General features: G+C 43.4%; 1 protein-coding gene across 1 annotated transcript in view; it reads left to right on the top strand.

Moving 5' to 3' along the window:
• NAV2 (neuron navigator 2) overlaps positions 1-20,685 on the top strand; it is a 406,855-nt gene that overhangs the window by 144,095 nt on the left and 242,075 nt on the right. The window contains exon 4 of the mRNA XM_036494526.2: positions 19,321-19,393. Within this exon, the coding sequence (XP_036350419.2) occupies positions 19,321-19,393 (73 nt within the window). The remainder of the gene's footprint in view (positions 1-19,320; positions 19,394-20,685) is intronic.

Below are 20,685 nucleotides of genomic sequence, written 5' to 3'. Positions count from 1 at the left end.
GGGCCTCCAAGAGCTGTGGCGCCAGGTTTCTCTGGCCACGTTCTCCACAGAGCCTCCTGGGCCAGGAGAAGGCCATCTGCATCAGGATCAGGTTTCTAGGCCCAGTGACCTGAAGCCTTCCCTGCAGCTGCCACAAAGGCGTCCACACGCCTGGGGAGTGTCTGAATCTTTGGCAGCTGTTCTGCCTCTTCCCAGAGCCCTGGGCCCATTTTTACAGTGCCCTAAAGGCACAACCATATAACAGCACAGAGAAGGAATGAGGAGAAAGTCTTGGGCCATTAGACTAAAGCAGAATGGCCAAGAGCCATTGGAAGGTACCCACTGCTTCCCACCCAGGTCAGCCCATCCACTGTCACTACTTTTTTTTTTAAGATTTATTCACTTTTATTACAAAGTCAGATATACAGAGAGGGAGAGACAGAGAGGAAGATCTTCCATCCGATGATTCACTCTCCAAGTGAGCGCAATGGCCGGTGCTGTGCCCATCCAAAGCCGGGAACCAGGAACCTTTTCTGGGTCTCCCACATGGGTGCAGGATCCCAGTGCTCTGGGCCATCCTCGACTGCTTTCCCAGGCCACAAGCAGGGAACTGGATGGGAAGTGGAGCTGCCAGGATTAGAACCGGCGCCCATATGGGATCGCGGGGCTTTCAAGGCGAGGACTTTAGCCGCTAGGCCACACTGCCGGGCCCACTGTCACTACTTTTGCTTCATCTGTTTTTCTATGATGGCTACGATTCTCATGCCTGTGCTCTTCTTCAGCCATAGCCTTGTTGAGAGCTCACCAGCTTCAGCATAGCATGAAAGGCCTTGCAAGAAGGAGTTATCATCCTCTCCTCCCCCACGACCACTAGAAATCAGCACTGCAGTTACAATGGGCACCCTGTGGTGCACCAAGACCATGGACACATGTGCTGTTATAATTCAAGCATGCTGTCCAGTCAGCCAAGAATAACCCTTTTCTTGCCCTTCCTGGGCAATGTGACCCTTGATATTCGAGTTTATGTTTCCTCAAGGAGTTCACATAATTGAGTACTCCAGATTTTGTGTTCCCAAGGTGTACTGTTCTTTCCTTTGGTGTTGCTTATTTAATTTCTTTCGGGAAGAAGATACCTTGTATTTACCAGAGCATCTGAAGTGCCTGTCATTTAAATGACTGACATATAGTAGGTATTTAGTAAGGAAGGTACAAGGGAACTTCAACAAGTTAATGGAGATGGAGTTGAAAGGTAAGGTTTTAGGATAGGTATTAAAGTTAGTGGTTAAAATGGACATATTTCATATAGGAGTTCCTGTGTTTTAATTCATGGTTGCAACTCCTAAATCTAACTTCCTGTCAACGCAATACCTGCAAGACAATGAATTTGGTTTAAGTAATTGTGTTTCTTCCAGCCTAGTAAGAGACCTGGACTGGGTTCCAGATCTAGACTCCAGCTCCAACCCACCAGCAAAAGGTAGTTTCTTGCTCATTCTAAAATACATTTTTTTTTCAAAAAAAACCAGGTTTATCTTATGACAAAACATTTTGAAAGCCATGCACAGAAAGATCTTTTAAAAGTTTGTGGAAATGAATATCATGAAAACACTGCATAGGTTCCAGAATTTTTTGCACCAGAATAAATTCATAGTTTCATTCTATTTTTATGACCATTTTAAAAGAAGCTTGATTTATTCATTTATTTGAAAAACAATGACAGAGCCCATCACTATGGCTCAGGGGCTAAATCCCTTCATTGCAACTGCTGGGATCCCATATGGGTGCTGGTTGTGTCCCAGCTGCTCCACTTCCTATCCAGATCCCTGCTTGTGGCCTGGGGAAGAAGTAAAGGATGGCCTAAAGTGTTGGAACCCTGTACCCATATGGAAGAAGCTCCTGGCTCCTGGCTTTGGATCAGCTCAGCTCTGGGCATTGTAGCCATTTGGGGAGTAACAGACCAAAGATCCTTCTCTCTGTAAATCTGCCTTTCTAATAAAGATAAAGAAAATATTTTTTTTAAAAAAAAGATTTATTCCAAAAGCAATGACACAGAAAGACGGAGACAAACCTACAAACACATACACACAGAGAGAGAAAGAGAGCTCTCTGTCCTTTGGTTCAGTTTCTAAATCTGAACAACAACCAGGACAGGGCTAGAAAGCTGGAACTCCATCCAGGTTTCCCATGTGGGTGGCAGGGACCCAGGTACTTGGACTGTTGGCTGCTCTGTCTCTGGCACAACAGCAGGAAGATGGATGGAAGGTGGCACTCTACACTGATATAAAACCGCCCAATCAGTGACTTAATCTACTCTGCCAAAACGCCCATCAACTTTCTGAAGCACTCTGGTAGATGGTCTAAGGAGGCAGCTGTCTGAGTTTGTGTGGCTGAAGTTACTTTCGACCTCATGATTCACAGCTGAACTATGGTTTGGATACTGAATTCTAACTTGCGAATTTTTAATAAGCTTTAAGAAATAGATTTTTAACACTATTTTGGAAATGTTTTCTTTCTTCCCCTTTGGTTTATTCAAAGATTACAAAAAGAAATTTTAGTAATTCTCAGGAATTGTGGTCACATTTTAGTTTAATGATTTCTTTTATGTCGTGTATTTAGGTAAATCACAACAGACATTATTAATGTGGATAATCCAAATGGAAATAAGAGATGCTGTTGTTAGCGATTTTGTTTTAACTCATTTCTAACAGTCATGTGCAATGAGAGTTATGTTTTGTTTTTTGCATTAAGAGGAATAGAGAAGGTAGACATTATGCCCTGTGCTCTGCCCAGAGGCCAAATGTGAGGCATGACTGGGAGCCTCTTGTTCTTTCCTTCTCCCCGTGTAATGTCCTTGTCTCTGATTCTCATTGTTTTGATCAAGTGTGTAGCAAACACCAGAAGTGTGCTCAGAATATGTACTGTGTATACACTGTTTCAGTTATTTTACTTAACATTTTATCCTCATGAAAGCTAAAGGAACAGATACAATTATCATTCCCATTTTACATATGAGAAAATTGAGACAATGCAGATGAGCAATTGATCCAGGATCTTGTAGCTAGGTGATAAGTGGCAAGCTGAAGTATGCATTCTAGAAGTTCAGCTTCTTAATTGTTATGCTATTCTGCATATGAGGAAATCAACTGAGGAATTAAAAAAAGGTTATGGTGTGGAGGTATAGAAACTACACTGGCAGCTGTAGCCTCTCCTGTAGGGACGGATGGAATTCAATCCATGTCTCCAGTTGAGCCATTGCTGACTGCTTCCCAGGATCTGCATAGGTGGGAAGCTGGAGTCAGGAGCCACAGCCAGCAGTCAAGCCTGTGCACTGTGATATGGAACACATCAGGTGTCTTAACCTGCTCAGCCAAATGCCTGCCCCTACCAAAATATTTTGAATGAACTGAGCTGTTTGCTTTCCTGGAGGGTTAGGATGCCTCGGGCCTTTTTCTGAAAACTGTTGAGTATTCTGAATTTTGTGATGTGAACTGCACACAAGGCCATGGTTTCATAATTTTTACCCTTCTCAGCTCATTTAACTTCTGAGACCCTTGGATATTTTCATTGGAACTTTGGGATGATAATCCTTTAGCACCTTGTACTCAGACACCCGTATCCCTACTAGATGTTAGTCCTTTGAGGGCAAGAGTTGCACCTGTCCATCTGCCCACTCTGCCTGGCACCTGCCAGATGATCAGTGACTACCTAATGCAGAAGTTCCCTTCACACCTGTGCTGGGACTTGGCACTAACGCAAGTTAAAGGGCTCAGCAAATGTGGGAAGACCAAGCTGCTGGTGGACTGTGCAGAACTGAAGATATTCTTAATGAAAACAAAAATTGGATGCTGATTTATAGCAGGGTGGATGATGGTTTACATAAAAGCCATCTGGGCCTCCTGCTGGGATTCGCCTCCCTGTGAATGTCTTTATGGAATCTTGATAGTTCAGCCTAGCAGAAGATAGCTTTTTGAACATGTGCTTTTCTGTTTTTCTTTCTTTCAGCTTTTCCCCCTAGAAACTGAACTTAGCAAGGGATTCCTATTTGTACTATTGAGGCACAGTTAGCCTTTGACAACTGCATGTTGGGAACCCATCATGTAATGAATGTCAGGGTCACACTAAAGCAGAGGGCAGGGAATGGTGTCCAGCAAGCCAAGTTCAGATCCCAGAAGATCTTTGCAGTCAAAAACTATTCAGATGCCAACAAGTAGATGAAAATCGATGTAACTTCCAAAAATTGGTCCTCTGCCTTTTTTGATGTAAAAAAAGGAGAGGAGTTAATTCTCTGTAGTGGAAAGTCGGCTGACACTGGGTAGTCCCTGCTCCTGTTAGGTAGATGTGGATCCTGTTTGCAACACTACCCATGATTCTCTGTTGTCTCACATCTACCCATTTTTGTTTGTTACCTTTTTCCTCCTATAGCTTTCATTCTTTTGACTCCCAAACTGTGATACTCTTAATAAATATCATACAGTACTTCAGGAATCATCACTGCACATTGACATATGGTAGTTTGAAAGATCACTGAAATGTGTAAATTATAAATGTTAGTAGTGATTTCAATTTTCTCTCCTGTTGAGAAATTAAAACAAGTCACTCTTTTCCTCTGTATTGTTTGTTCTTTTGATGAAAAGATTGCCGTTGGTTTGAGTGCAGTTGCTTTGCTACACTGCTGAAGACAGAGGGAAGGACAGTGACAGATCAATTAGTTGTCTACTTCTGGTGAAACACCTGCTGCTTTATTGTTGTTGCCCTGTGTTTATGTAGGGCTACATGACTTATAGCACATGTTGCATTGTGTCCACATTCCAACTCTTCATGGGATGGCTGATGTATGCACTCAGACACTTTGGGTCTTCATTCCCCAGCTGGGAGGTAGAGGTAATAATGTCTACTTTGTCTAGTGATGAAAATTAAAATAATTAAACCCAGTGTTTCCTGTTTCATAGCAATACAAGTATTAGTTTCTTCTTTAAGACTTTTTTATTTATTCAGAGCGAAAGTCATTTCAAAGAGCAAGAAGAGAGACTGATACTCCATCTCCCAGATGGCCATAACAACTAGCCTTCAGCCAGGCCAAAGCCAGGATCCAGGAGCTTAATCCAGATCTCCAGTGTGGGTGGCAGGGGCCCAAACACCTGGCCATCTGCTGCTTTTTCCTTGAGCCATTAGCAGGTACATGAATTGAAAGTGGAACATCTGGACACAAACCAGTGCCCATAGGGGATTCCAGTGTTGCAGGTGGTGGCAATATCCACTATACCCCAGTATCAGCCCCAGATATTACTAGCTTTTTGTAGGGCTTTCAAGAAATCAGTATCCCCATTCTACTGAAGGGAAACAGAGTGTTGGGAAAATTAAGTACCTTGTCCAAAGAAGTGCAAGGAACTTTGAGACACTTACACGTCTCCAGACTTCTCTGGTCACTTGGAAGCATTGATTTCCCTATTTGTCAGTAACGCCTGCTCTTTGTAAGTGCTGCACCAGTGAAAACCACTCCAATAATGGCAAGCGGAGTATGTTAACTTGTTACGGAGTCACTATCATGGGCAAGAAGATGTCCTATCTTGTTGTGGACGTGGTAGAAGTTACAGAGCTGAACAGAGTGGTAGAACCTGAACAAAGTCTTATCCCATAGTCCACAGAAGGACTGTGAAGATGAGAGGAAAGGCACTGTGCTGGGTTTCACTGCGGCAGTTGATTCTGCCTCTCTGAGGTGTGGGGTTGTAAGATGAGCCATATGCAATTAAAACCTAGGCTGAGCCTCATCCTGGTTCTCTAAGGTGATATCATGGCAGAAACCCCAACTGGATCAGGAGAGCCTTTCAGGGTTAGCTGTGGGGAGGAGTGCTTCTGCCCAACTTGATCTTTTCCTTGCCATGCATTGTATAACCAATCTTGTGAGACTCCTTGGAGACAGACTGGAGGGGATTTGATTCCGAGTTGCTTTATTTATGTGGCCTGTTTTTATGGGCACCTGGGAGTTTAATTTTAACCCTTGGGGTGGAACGGTGGTGAATAGGGAGGTCAGTGTCTTCCTGGTTGTGTTGATAGAACCATATGGAATGGCCAATATTTAACCATTGTTTTGCCTAAAAAAATGGCAGTTTGATCTGGGTCAACAAAATACTTGACAAGAACATAAATAGTAACAGAGATTAGCTCTGATGGCAGGTTAAAAATTGTCACACTTTCTCATAGGGGCATTTGGATAGTGTGTCATCTTGGAAAGCTCAAGAATTTCCTGCAATGAACACCTTCCTTGTCGATTTGTTCTCTTTCAGTGATCTTTGACTGTGCTTCTGACACTGGCTACAGCAATAAGCAAATTTGAGAATAATTTTATCATTAATGTTACCTTTTTAATATCATGTTTTCTGATTGCTTGGCAAGTAACTCTTTGCTTTGATTGCAGAACTGAGAATTTGAAATTCATGGCCAGTAAGACACATGTTGATGATCACCAGTCATCTATGGTTCAAGTACAGTACTTTAGCCATGTCTGCAAAGAGCTTTTTACATTTTTTAAATGTTGAATTCATTAATTTATTTGAGAAACTGAGTTACACACACGGAGAGGGAGAGGGAGAGGGAGAGGGAGAGACAGAGAGAGAGACAGAGAGAGAGAGAGAGAGAGAGAGAGAGAAAGAGAAAGAGAGAGAAACTCCTAATGTGTTGTTTCACTACCTACATGCTGTCAGTGCTGGACTTAACCAAAGCCAGGAGCTAGAAACTGTTAGCTCTCCCCTGTGTGAGTGGCAGGAACTCAGTTTCTTGAGTCATGACTGCTACCTGGCAGATTGCACACTAGCAGGGAGCTAGAGGCAGGAGTCAGAGGCAAGTGTTGAACTCAGGCACTCCAGTGTGTGTCATGGATGTCTTAGCTACTAGGCTAAATGCCTGCCCTTTACAAATAACTCTTGAAGCAAAATAGATTAAGGTAATATATGGAGCTTGATATTATTATGTCTGGCATGTACTAGTCACATACTAAATGCTTGAAGAAGTTATTAATGCAGTGGAGTCAGAATGGTAATTTTTGGAATAGATTTCCCACAGACATTAGCAGTATAAGGTGATACATATATGCAGAGAGTAACGGAACAACCTTCATGCCAGCCGTTAACAGTAGATGAGGAAAATCTTGCAAAATTCAGAATTGAGGATAAAAGCATTTAGACAGGTCCACTGACTTTGCTTCCTGCTTCTTGGGTACTGTCAGGCCACACTTTGTACTAGGTACATGGTATCTTTGAAACTGAACAGTTAAAAGTCTGTGGAATCACTGTTCATGAATAATACAGAAAGCATAAACTATAGATATTGGCAAATTGACTGAGCCATAAAGCTGAGTTGTACAGCTTTGTGTAAGTCTAGACCTTAACATTCCCCTACCCAGTACTAACTTACTGTTTTCCTTTACATATACTTGTTTTGTGGCTGCAGGTAGGACTTCGGATGGTCCTTTCCAAACAGAGAATTCTTTGCACTGCAGAGATTGTGTCTATTCCTGAACACTGAACATCTGTCTTACTTAATTTTATTTGGTTCTGCTGCCTCCTGAACCACCTGTGCTGGTATTCAAGTTTGGGCATATAAATGCTTCAAAAATTATAGTGAGGACATAACAAATCAGTGTCAGCTTTGAGTAGGAAAGCTAATGAGTGTTGTTGGCATGCTTGCAATTGTGTGTTTAGTTAAATAATTGTTTACTTACAAGCAGTCTTCGCCAGGTGGCTGTTCTTTGAGGGAAGGCCCACACTATACTCTCTTGTCTGCCGCTCTGTTTTCTCAGCCAAGAAGAGAGCTGATGCCTGATCAGTATTTTTTGAGGAATACCCAGATTCTAGTTGGTTCCTGTCTGGAATTCTCCACATAGCCACAGTTCCACTCTTTTTCATTGGTTCAAAAGGAACCTGAAGTTAAGAGTTTTCTTTTAAAATTTGGGCCTGAGTTTGTCCTTTTCTTCATGAATGAAAACAAAGTTCTCTACAAAACTTTTGAAGTTTCCATGTTTTAACAGTTTTGGTGTAAGTACACATTGTGCAGTGATTACCACCATCATGTGAATTAACAGAGCTCCCTAGAACTTGTTCACCTTGTAAGAAAGTTTGAACCTTTGGCCCAGCATCCCTCAGTATCTGCTACTCCCTAGTACACTCCTTCATAAAATCATATTTTTAGATTCTATTTTTAGGTGAGATCATTCATTATTTGTCTCTTTGTCTAGCTTATTTCATTTAACATAATGTCCCCTGGGTTTATCCCTATTGTCACAAATGGAAATGATTCCTTTTTTTGTGCTTGAATAATGTTGTGTCGTGTGTGTGTGTGTGTGTGTGCGCCAAATTTTCTTTATCCATTCATCAAATCATAGATACTTGGGTGTTTCTATATACTGGCTGTTGGGAATAATGCTGTAAGAAACATGAGGGTAGAGGTGTCTCTCAGAGACACTTATTTCATTTCCTTTGGTATAAGCCCAGTAATGCAAAGTCTATATCACATAGTGAGTGGTTCTAGTTATAATTTTTTTAGGCACTTTCATACTTTTTTCATAATGGACTATTTGACTTTTCTTACCCAAAACTAAAGGTTTTATTTTCTCATGGGCCATAATAAAGGAGGCATTGATCACGAAGCTTTTTAGATAGGCAGCATTGATTCTCTGACGGGGTCCAAATGAATTCTAGGAACAAAGCACCTACTGGTAGAAAGACTTTACTTATGTCAAGCATCAGAGTGCCTTACAACTCTGAAGTGATCTTTTACTCCCAGGAAATGCCATTGCTGTCTGGAATTCTACCATTATGAACTTACATGGATCTTTTGAATCCTGACTGCAGAAAGTTCCAGACCACTGACATGCATGTTCCGATCTTAGCCCCTGAAATGCTGAGATAGGTATGAGCAGGCCCATGTTGCAGGACAAATCCAAGATTTAAAGAAATTAATAATTTTCCAGGGTCTCATGGATGGTTTTTCTGGGAGCCAGGACCCAGGTATGGAGGGTCCAAGTTCATTCTCTTTGAATAGATGTTGCCACCTAGTACTTAGGGGCAAGAGGTAACAGGAGAAGCCTGCTTTCTTGGTGTGAATCAGCTTATCAGCATCTTTTAAAGAGATGGACTTCAGGAACACAGGTGTTATCTGGTGTGTTACAAATGGCTCAGATTCTTGGATCACAAGCATTGGGAGATAAGCCCTGGAGGAAGGGGTGCAAGGCAGATAATCTTGTCCAAATCTGAGTTTTACCAGCAACAGACTTGACTTTAGAGTATCATGGTCTTAACTTGCCAAATTATAACCCAGTAGCAAAAACTACCATTTCTGGGACACTTATTAAATGCTGCTCATATGTCCTCTTGTCTAATGACAGTCATCACCCTGAGTGGTAGGTATTAGAATGCCTATTCTGCAGATCAGACCACTGATGTAGCTTTCCAGAGTTTTTTTTCCTATGATTATTATTAGTATTATATGATACAGTTCCATAGGCTCTGGGATTTCCCTTACCCCTCCCAAAATCACCTACTCCTCCCACTGATTTCCCTTATATTATTACAATAGTATAGTCCTTCATAAGTAGTCGTAAGTCTATCATTGTGGGCATGGGCAATGGTAGACAGTCCGGCATCCTATTGTCAAGATATATTGGACAGTTTCTTTGGGAATTGAGTTGAAATGATCACTTTAAAAAGGAAAGAGTGTTACCCTGAGTCTGTAGCAGGAGGGGTGATCCTCACAATGGTATACCAACTGAATGCATGCAGAGGCTGCCAGACCTAAAACTGATTGGCACTGGAGAAACCTGAGGTTCTTGCTTTTCATTTCTTTCTTCTCTAGAAGGGATTATTCATACCCATATGGATCAGTCCATTTGCTGTAATAGCAGAAAAATTAATACAAGTTTTTTTTTCAAAAAAGAGTTTTTGATAGCATCTTGGAAAGATGAAGGCAAAAACGATACAAGCAGTGCAGTGGATAACACTGCCAAATCAAGGGAAGGACTGAGCAAGGCAATAAAGCAAAAAGAGAAGAAACCCAACATGGGGACTAATAAGCAGCACCCAGTCCCTGACTCCCATGTTCCTCAGCATTTCTGTGTCACCAAAGCCAGGACAAGGGGCACAAAGCTACTGGTACTACTGGGCACAGTCGATTTTGTACACCTGCCAAAAAGCAACAGCACTGGTAGCCTCCAGAAGGCAGTCCCTGATGTTCTCAAATACTTCTCTACTCCAGAGAATGTGAATCACTCGCAGACATTTGTCTCATTTCTGGAGTCTTCTAAAATCAAGGCTTGTGAGGCCTGGTGCAGTAACCTAGCAGCTAAAGTCCTCGCCTTGCATGTGCCAGGATCCCATATGGGTGCTGGTTCTAATCCTGGCAGCCCCCTTTCCCATCCAGCTCCCTACTTGTGGCTTGGGAAAGCAGTAGAGGACCTTGGGACCCTGCACCCATGTGGGAGACCTGGAAGAGACTCCAGGTTCCTGGCTTCGGATTGGCACAGCTCTGGCCATTGAGACCACTTGAGGAGTGAATCAGCGGATGGAAGATTTTGCTCTCTGTTTCTCTTCCTCTGTATATCTGACTTTCAAATAAAAATGAAATAAATCTTTAAAAAAAACCCCAGACTTGTGAGGACACTGAAAGCCCTGCTCCATGGGGTCCTGCATCTCCAGTGCTACACTTTAGCCCAGGAGCCATGTGATCATTTGTCCATTGGCAGAGATGCTAGTGGACAAAAAGAAATAACACTGGGCAAATGATACAGTAGGGCGTGGTCCAAAGAATGACAACACCCTTCAGCCATACACTTAAGAGGATGTCTCACCATGTTGCAATTTGCTTTTTGGTTTTGTTCCATGGTCAAATTTCTTTTACATTTTCCTCCTTGTTGTCTTTATCTTTGAAAAGGGTGGAGGAATAGGTGTCTGCTAATGCAGCAGACCTTCCTAGTACCTGTGGTTACAGATGTTGATATTCTCATCCTATATCCCACCCCCAGCCAACCCCATCACAAAATAACTTAAACTCTTCCTCCATCTTTCAGACAGGCTGACATTACCCTGGTAACGGGGCATATATAATGCTGACAAGGCTTCCACAAGAACTTGAAAGACTACCCCTTCTCATGTTCTTTATGTGACTACTCTTACCTGGCTAACATCTGCCCCTGTCACGTGACCTTTTTGTACTCTTCTCACTTGCCCACTGGGCTCCAGCCATTCTAGTTTTCCTGGGGCTCACACAGGTGTTTTCCTTTCCACTTTAAGGAAACCATTTCATGTCAAGTTTTCTTGCCTTCATGTCCTCTTTTGCTCCCATTTGTGTGCTGGATAACTCATTTTCTTTCATTTCTTCAAATATTCTCCTGTATTTACTATATGCTATACTTTATCCCAGGTGCTTGTGGCTACAACAAAATATGTAAAAAACTGCTGTCTATGGATGCACCTGTTGTCTCTTCCTTAAGAAGTCCTTGCCTGAGCCCAGTGGAGTAGCCTAACAACTAAAGTCCTCACCTCACATGCACTGGGATCCCATATGGGCGCCGGTTCTAATCCCAGCAGCCCCACTTCCCATCTAGCACCCTGTTTGTGGCCAGAGAAAGCAGTTGAGGACAGCCCAAAACCTTGGGACCCTGCACCCATGTGGGAGACCCAGAAAAAACTCCTGGCTCCTGGCTCTGAATCAGCTTGGCTCCGGCCGTTGAGGCTGCTTGGTGAATGAATCATTGAAGGGAAGATCTTCCCCTCTGTCTCTCCTCCTCTGTATATCTGACTTTCAAATAAAAATAAAATAAATCTTAAAAAAAAAGTCCTTGCCTGACCTATCTGCCCTCTCCTCCTCCTGCCCCAGGCTGCACCAGTCATTCCAGAATATGTTTATTTTCTCTTTCATAAGAATCGTGGGGCCCGGCGGCGTGGCCTAGCGGCTAAAGTCCTCGCCTTGAAAGCCCCGGGATCCCATATGGGCGCTGGTTCTAATCCCGGCAGCTCCACTTCCCATCCAGCTCCCTGCTTGTGGCCTGGGAAAGCAGTCGAGGACAGCCCAATGCATTGGGACCCTGCACCCGTGTGGGAGACCTGGAAGAGGTTCCTGGTTCCCGGCTTCGGAATGGCACAGCACCGGCCCGTTGCGGCTCACTTGGGGAGTGAATCATCGGACGGAAGATCTTCCTCTCTGTCTCTCCTCCTCTGTGTATATCTGGCTGAAATAAAATGAATAAATCTTTAAAAAAAAAAGGAATCGTAATAACTTGTTGTGTAGTGATTAGTGCATGTCTTGTTTCACGTCTGTTCACCTACAATAGACTTGTGATTTCTGCAAGATTTCCTTCACTATTGTGTCCCCAGCCCCAACACATTGACTGACACCTGTACGTGTGTTTAGGAAGTATGAATTAAGGAATAGGTAACTAATTGGAGGAGGAGCGTGAGTTTTGATGGCTAGAAGCAGTATCAGGCACAAGGGTCACAAACACTTTTGGAAGGAAATTGAGCATGCACGAGTTTCACTAAACCTATGCTGTACTCTTTTTAAAAGTCTCCAGAACTTGCCTGGTCTCTCTAAGCTTCTTCTGGAATCTGGACTCCCATTGCCCAGGTGTCAAGCATTTCATGATTGTAAGAAAAAAAATTCGGTAACCATGCCTATTTGGCACTTGTTCCAGGATGGGGATCTCTGGGTGATGTGGGGAGAACCTGTTGACTTCTATGAGCTAGTCGCCTTGCATTTAGTAGGTATGCTCAAGGCATCATCTTCCCCTGAATTTGTGATAGCTGCCATGGTGATGGTGTTCGTTTGCATTCATCATTTTCCTGTGCTTTGCACTGGACTACACTGGTTGGTATTCAGAGAAAAATGCTGCCATGACAACTGCCACAACAGATGGTATTTGATCAGTCTCTAAGTTACCAGGCAGATAGCGGTACTTCCGAGGTTTGCATATTTTACATTATCCTGAGGCCCAGTGCAGCCTAAACCATGACTGAAATGTGAAGTTCTCCATTTGCCTCCTGTCCCTGGTTCGCCTTCCAGTTGTTGGGCATTTGTTTTGATTGTCCCTGGCAGCCTGAGTAAGGGTATTCCTTGGGTATGGACGATCCAAGGCAGTAACTAGTGAATTCTGTGGAAGTTGCTTGCGAGCCTCAAGTTCAGTCGTTGAGAAACTCTCCAATCTTAACTTGGAGGTATCAGCTGCCTGGAAGAATGATTTGTTGTAGTTTCCTTTTCTAAGTTTGTGAGCCACTACAAGAGAAAGGCCACATTTGGCCCTAAGAGCATCCTGAACTTGGGCTGTCCCTTTTTTCTGCTTGCCCTCTTTACTGCATTTTCTGATCCCAGGGACTACAAACTATATGGGGGACCCTCTTTGGGAGGAAACTCCAACTCAGCTAATGTTGCAAATTTCAGCTGTTGGGCTCATATCTATGGCAACAGTTGTAATAAACTTCTCACCCAGTCCTCATCCCCTCTTTAACACCACTGGAATGTCAGACTTTGCAATTTTTTTTCCCCTGGCTAATTTTGGAAAGTAGTTTATATTGGCTGCTATGTGCTAATGAACAACTTTGATCATATTTACATACTTCACTGGGCTCTGCCTCCCAACTTAAACCGGATCCTCCTCTCATGCTGTGTGTCTGGATCACACATGAGCCCTGAGCCTCTCTAAAGACAGTGTGAGGACATCCTGGTGCTGTCAGGAGTACTAGGTGCTGCTGCTGGGGCTTGTCCTTCTTGGGCTGTGGCTAGACTCTGCAGTATCAACAGCACATAAAGATGGTTTGCTTCCCTGCGCTGGATTCAGAGGAGAACTTGAAGGTGAATTTTTGTCGCACGATGGCCTAGATCAAAGAAACAGTCTCCCCTTCTGATCTCATTCCAAATGAAGCAGGAGGTTGGAATCCACCTCTGACCCCGCTCTGCTTCCAGGCCTCAGTCTCTTCCCGGGGTGCAGATGAAAAGAGCGTGGGTCAGCGCTGCCTTGTCAGGAGTGATTTTTAACCTTAATGGAACATTATGAAAGAGGGGATTTGAAACGTAAGGAATGTTTTTTGAACTCCTTTTGTGAACAGAGTTCATAGGCGAGGTAAAGCATTCAAGGCACTCTGGGCTTATAAACGATCTTTTACACCATGACCAAGTTCTTGGTTTTAGCATTTTCAGGCCATCTGGAGGTGGCTGCTTGTGGTTCACCTCCTGTTAGAAGAGGTTCTTAGTGCCCCTGTAGTCCTGGTTCACTGACTGAAGAAAGATCCTCATGCTTCCTTTGCTTCGGTTCACCAAAGGGATGGGACAGAGGATGCGTATGCCCCGTGACTTCGCAGTTGCTAAGGAGAAAAATGAAGTAAGTGAGGCTCCTGTGACGGGGAGGAGCACACCTATGTCCCTGCCCCAGCTGAGCTGTTGACTAGTGCAGCTTTGGTCACATAGTATCTGCCCTCTTTACCTCGATTTCTCCAGCACATAATACTTGCTGAAACCAACATCATCCAAAGAATCATAACCTGGCTCACAGCAAACATCCACACAATTGTGTTAACTGAGTGAATGATGAAAGGAAACCTATGACTTAGCGTTTCTCATCCCCAACCCCTTTAACACTCCCAGTTGACAGCATTTTCCTGTGTGTTGCAGGGTATTTAGCATCATCTCTGATTTTAACCCATTAGATGCCATTAGCCTATCCACCATCCCACATCATGACAGCCTAAAATGTTACTGACATTGATGGGTATTCTCTCTCCTCTACTTTTTTCCCCATCCAATAAAAAAACAGCTGATCTAAATTATGAATTTCTAGGGAAAAATGATAGGACTTTGAAAAATTAGCAAATGATGGAGAAATATTCTAGGTAACCCATTTGTAATTTTCTCTGCTTTTAATAGAATTTAATGTTAAAAGAAAGCCAGGCCCAGTGTAATAGCTCAATTGCAAAATTCTTACCATGCAAGTGCCAGGATCCTATATAGGTTCTGGTTCTCGTCCTGGATACTCCACTTCCCCTACAGCTCCCTGCTTGTGATCTGGGGAAACTTTGGGACCATGCATCTGCATGGGAGACCCGAAAGAGGCTCCTGGCTTGTGGCTTCAGACAGGTTTAGCTCAAACCATTGTGGCCATTTGGGGAGTGAACCAACAGTTGGAAGATTTTTCTGTCTCTCTCTCCATAAATCTGGTCTGCCTTTCCAATAAAGGAAAATAAATAAACTTTTAAACAAAGTCAAGGGACTGGCATAGTGCCATATTAGGTTAAGCCTCCTCCGGAGACGCTGGCATCCTATAGGGATGCCAGTTTGAATCCTGGCTGTTTCCCTTCCCATCCAGTTCTCTGCCAATGTGCCTGGGAAGACAGCAGAAGATGGCCCAAAAGCTTGGGTACATGTACTCACATGAGAGTCTAGAAAGAAGCTCATTGCAGCCATTTGGGGAGTGAATCAGTAGATGGAAAATTCTCCCTCTGTGTCTTTCTTTTCTCTGTGGTACTCCGTCTTTCAAATATTTTTTAAATTAATTTAAAAAAACTGCATTTAGTATACCAAGTCCCGTGTTGGTATGGTGAAGTTCCAGCTCTGACTCTGCTTCTGATTACATCTACCTGTTGATATGCAATCTGAGAGATAACAGAGTTTGTGGTCCAAGGACCTGGATTGAGTTCCTGATTCCTAGCCAAGCTGCTATAACCATCTAGGGAGTAAGCCAGTGTATGGAAGATAGCAATCTCTATGTCGCCAAAAAAGGAAGAACAACAACAACAAAAAAGCCCAGCAGATGGCTGAATTGAAATATATAAAGGTTAGTTGTGTAGGAAGACATTGCCATGTGCTTTAACTGCTGCTATATGCACCGAACGCTCCATAAATATGACAAGTAAGTGTATTTTATGCTCCCTCGAAGGAACATATTGTAGCAATTGTGTTTTTAATAGAGCAGTGCTATTCTTGGTTGTGTGGGTGTCCGTCTTGTTTGTTCTTTCTCAGGGCTATACTGTTGCACTGGTGCTACCTTTGTCACCTTACCTACATGAGACTTCAAGATAAATGTCCATATATCTTCTTAAAAATGTATTTTATTGGTCCCTGCGCGGCAGCATAGCAACTGAAGTCCTCAGCTTGAATACACCGGAATCCCATATGGGTACTAGTTTTAATCCTGGCAGCTCTGCTTCCCATCCAGCTCCCTGCTTGTGGCCTGGGAAAGCAGTCAAAGACAGCCCAAAGCCTTGAGACCCTGCACCCACATGGGAGAGCTGGAAGAGCTGCTGGCTCCTGGCTTTGGATCAGCTCAGCTCCAGCCGTTGTGGTCACTTGGGGAGTGAATCAGTGGATAGAAAACTTCCTCTGTGTCTCTCCTCCTCTCTCTATATCTGTCTTTCCAATAAAAATAAATCTTAAAAAAAAAACAAGAATTGGGACTTGAACCTAGGTACTCCAATTGGCATGATGGCATTTTAATTTGCAGACCCCAGTGTATCATTTTCTATTTTGTATTAACAGACTTGGGGGGAATGGTCAGCTTTTTCTTTTTCTCATCATCCATGGGAAAGTAATTGCCAAAGCCACTCACAAGCACTATAAATAAATATGTGTGTATATGTGCACAACTACCATATGTATGTATATGTGTGTGTGTGTGCGTGTGTATATATATGAGAGATTTATTTTTGTTGGGAAGGCACGTTTATATAGAGAAAAAGAGAAGAAAAGAGAGAAAGATCTTCAATCCAATGTTTCATTCCCCAAGTGGCCACAATGGCCGGAGCTGAGCCCATCTGAAGCAGAAACCAGGACCTGTTTCCAAGTCTTCTATGTAGGCTTTGGGCCTTCCTCTGATGCTCTCCCAGGCCATAAACAGGGAGCTGGATGGGAACTAGAGCATCCAGGATGGGAACCTGTGCCCATTTGGATGCCAGTGTTACAGGAGGGAACATTAGCCAGTTGAGCCATACACTGGCCCCATCCACCATATTTTTACTGTATTTTATTATTATTATTATTTTATAATGCAGTTGCATAGAATTTGGTGTTTCCCCTCTCCCCTCCCCAAATTCTCTCACTGACTTCCCCCATCACCATTTTTTAAAGATTTATTTATTTTTATTGCAAAGTCACATATGCAGAGAGGAGGAGAGGTAGAGAGTAAGATCTTCCATCCACCAATTCACTTCCTAAGCTCCCACAATGACTGGAGATGAGCCAATCCAAAGCCAGGAGTCTGGAGCTTCATCCAGGTCTCCCACGCAGGTGCTGCAACCCCACCTGCCGTCCTCAAATATTTTCCCTGGATGCAAGCAGGGAGCTGGATGGAAATGGGGGTGCTAGGATTAGAACTGGTGCCCACATGGGATCCCAGCACATGCAAGCCAAGGATTTTAGCGACTAGGCTGTCATGCCGGGTCCCCCCATATTGTTTCAAAGAGAGAAAGAAGCTAGGCTCATAGGAAGACAGGGATATGGACATTTTCTTACAAACTAAATAGCAGTGCCTCTTTGTGGATACAACAACCCATTTTGAGTTATAATGTACATTATTACTGTGTGAACCAGTAAAAATAAGGAAATCGAGGTAACATTTTCCATCAGAAGCATGGTTTCATAGTAGGGCGAAATAGTATTTAGAGATATAATCATGTGTTATAAAAGGAAGCAGATTGCTCAAAAACACCACTGATAAAGGATTCCTAGTCATTTACTTCCTTTCCCCCCATTTCTTCCTTATCTCCCAGGTAATATTACCTAATTGTCATGTCTGCTATCCTGAGGTTAAACAGAAAGAAAAGAGCAATTAAAAGTCCTTTTCTTCCAGCTGTATAAAGAATACTTGTGATGCAGACAGGTATCACTCAGAGTGTGAGAATTTATTTCCCTTTCCGGGAAACTGTATTCTGCACCTTTTTCTAGAGTTGTGAAAATGTCTCCCAGGTGAGGGCCCTTGACAGATGCAAATATGTGGTAATTTCAAGCTCAACTTGAGTGGGTTCCCAGAAGAAGAGTGCATCTTGACTCCAGTATCCCGAAGTATAACATATTCAGAAGAGACAGAGGACAGGACAGAGAAGGAAGATGTTAAATATCAGTAGGAAAGTGTAGATGAGCATTAAGAAGTCTGCCTTAGAGCCAGTCTCTACTCTGATTAGAGCTCTTAAAACATAGATGCTTTATGCTGACTCAAAAATTGCTTTGGGATCAGGAAGGAGAATGGCTGTGTGTCTACTGTTGGGTGCAGGACGTGGCGGGGAACAAATGATTCTTCCCCAGTTCAAAATAAATTCCACAGGTTAATACTGGTGTAAGTTTGTGAAAATGAGTGGCAATGAGCCTGGGAAGTCATGTGAGGTGGGCTCATTGGGAAGGGGAATGGGGCCCCAATTATAAACAGTAAATTGTATGAAACACAAAGATCCCTATGCCAAGGCCAAAGTGATTTCTCTCCTTTGTTGTCACCAGTGACAGTAATAAAGCCGAAATATTTTCCTTTTTTTTTATTGTTTTTTTATTATTAATTTCATTGCATTATGTGACACACATTTTTTTTTTTTTTTGCACTGGAATTCCCCCCGCCCCTCCCCAAACCCTCCCCCTCCCACGGTGGATTGCTCCACCCCGCTGTATTTCCATAGTTCAACGAAATATTTTCCTTTAAACCAAGAGGTAATTAGCCCCGACAACTGAAGTCAAATCAGACTTTTGGGAAATGACCTAATTGTTCTTTTGTGCAGGCTAGACACTGGCTTGCCCTTGGCCGTGGCATTAGCCATAGCAAATCTGAGAGACCTTCCAGAGTCTGCCTTGTGGGGCCCTTCTCATCATAGACGGAACAAAGAGAAGAAGGGTCCAGGAGGTGCCAGCCCTCCCTGGCCATGAGCCGGGCCTGCCATGCTGGAAATTTTGTGAGGAAACACTACCCAAATTCCTGCTGAAAATCCCATTCATGGTTTCTGCCTTTGACCGCCTGTCTTGTTGGTGGCTGGAAATGTCTGCCAGCTGTTGCTGGATGGGCGGGTCCATGTGTCTCGTCTCCTTCTCCATTTCTCTGGCCACTGCTCAAGTTTTCAGGATTGCACTGCAGACAGTGATCAAGATGAGAGTTCCTGTTCCACCGCAGTTATTTTTGGCAGCTATGAGCAATCCAAGGCCTTGGTTTTTGGCACTGTGTGGTTGAGATATTAGGTAACCTTTTCCTGTGCAAGTAGAGACAAAGAGGGTTGCTAACCTGCAGGCGCACGTCCATCCAGTGACCATTTTCACAACCTTCTGTTTGCCCTTTGTTCCTGGTAAGAAATGACCATGGAAGTTAGGATGCTCATTAAGTGTATATTTTTTCCCCCTTAGATTGAAAACATAGATGCCTGCTTGAATTTCCTGGCAGCTAAGGGAATCAACATCCAGGGGCTGTCTGCAGAAGGTGAGTTAGATGCTTATCCTGGAACTACCTTTTCTTCATTGGAAATGCCCACCTGCTGCGTATTGATAACCTGAACAGAGTGAAGACCATGGGGACCGGTGGGATGTTCTGGTTTTGTTTTCCTTCAGGAAGCTCAGTGCTTGCCTAGACTTGAGGATGCCAACTTTATGACAACCCAAGGAATCACTACAAGAGTGCAGAACCAGCCATACCAGCTGCTTGGGCAAGACCCCAAGGCAAAGGTGAAACAGGAGCTGCCCCTGTGTGAGAAGGGATGTGGGAACAAAGCTGATTTGATGTAAAGGCCTACTGATCATTATAAAGTCAGGTCTTACCTGTGTGAGAGAAAATACTACATCTCAAAAGTCTCTAAATTGTACAGAGACCAGGGAGAAATATATAATCCTTATGTCTCACTTGTGTTAGAAGCACCAGCACCTTTGCTTGCTTAAAGAAAAAAATAATGAAAGAGAGAAGGAACGAAAAGCATGTGATTTAGTCATGCAGTGCTTCATTTTAATAGCCTGATTGATTTTTAATGAACTTAAATTTGTAGGCTAATAATTAGTGCATTAACATTTGTGGGTCTTCATTATGGAATGTTGGACAGGAAATGGCTGATCTGAAGTCTCAGCCTCCTCAGGCAACTTCTCAACCTGGAAACTTTCACTCTCTCCTGTTTGTCAACATGAGCAGCTGCCAGCTCAGAAGCTGCCATAGGCCCCGGCAGCCTCCCAAACTCATTAGGCTGCACCTGCCTCCAGTTTTCCCAAAGCAGGTAAAGCAGTTTGAGCTTCAGATGGTGCCACTTTGCCCTAGTGAGGTCACTTTTGAAAAAGCTTCATATTACTCTGGACCTCAGTGTCAGGGTCAGGCCAAAAGAAGCTGTGAAGGAGGCAACCAAATGGGACAGGTGAGTTTACAAACAGTGGGTACTTACTGTTGGTGTCTCTTCCTTGCATTTGCTGTGCTGCATAGTGAGAATTTGGTTTTCTTGGCTGCATGTCTGAGCTGGCATCTGTTCTGGAATTGGGTTTGGGTGGTAAAAATTGCCACTATGTGGGAACTCCTGAATGTGTCATGCCCTTAGTGGAATTGCTGAAATTCCCAGATTGGGAGCTCTAGTTACATGCCAAGTTTGGCCACATTGCTAGAGTCTCAGAAGCACTTGTGTTGTGGTCAGCCCTGCTTCCAGTTCTGAAAGCAGGAAACTTGTAGGACTCTCCTGCCTTGTGGGATATAGTGAGGTCGGAGCCGACTGGCACCTGGACTGCATGTTGTTGGGATTGGTG

The sequence above is a fragment of the Ochotona princeps genome, chromosome 4 (genome assembly GCF_030435755.1).
Source record: "Ochotona princeps isolate mOchPri1 chromosome 4, mOchPri1.hap1, whole genome shotgun sequence".
NCBI classification, from domain to species: domain Eukaryota; kingdom Metazoa; phylum Chordata; class Mammalia; order Lagomorpha; family Ochotonidae; genus Ochotona; species Ochotona princeps.
Note: the sequence above shows the minus strand (reverse complement) of the source record. Positions and strands in the feature narration are given on the sequence as shown.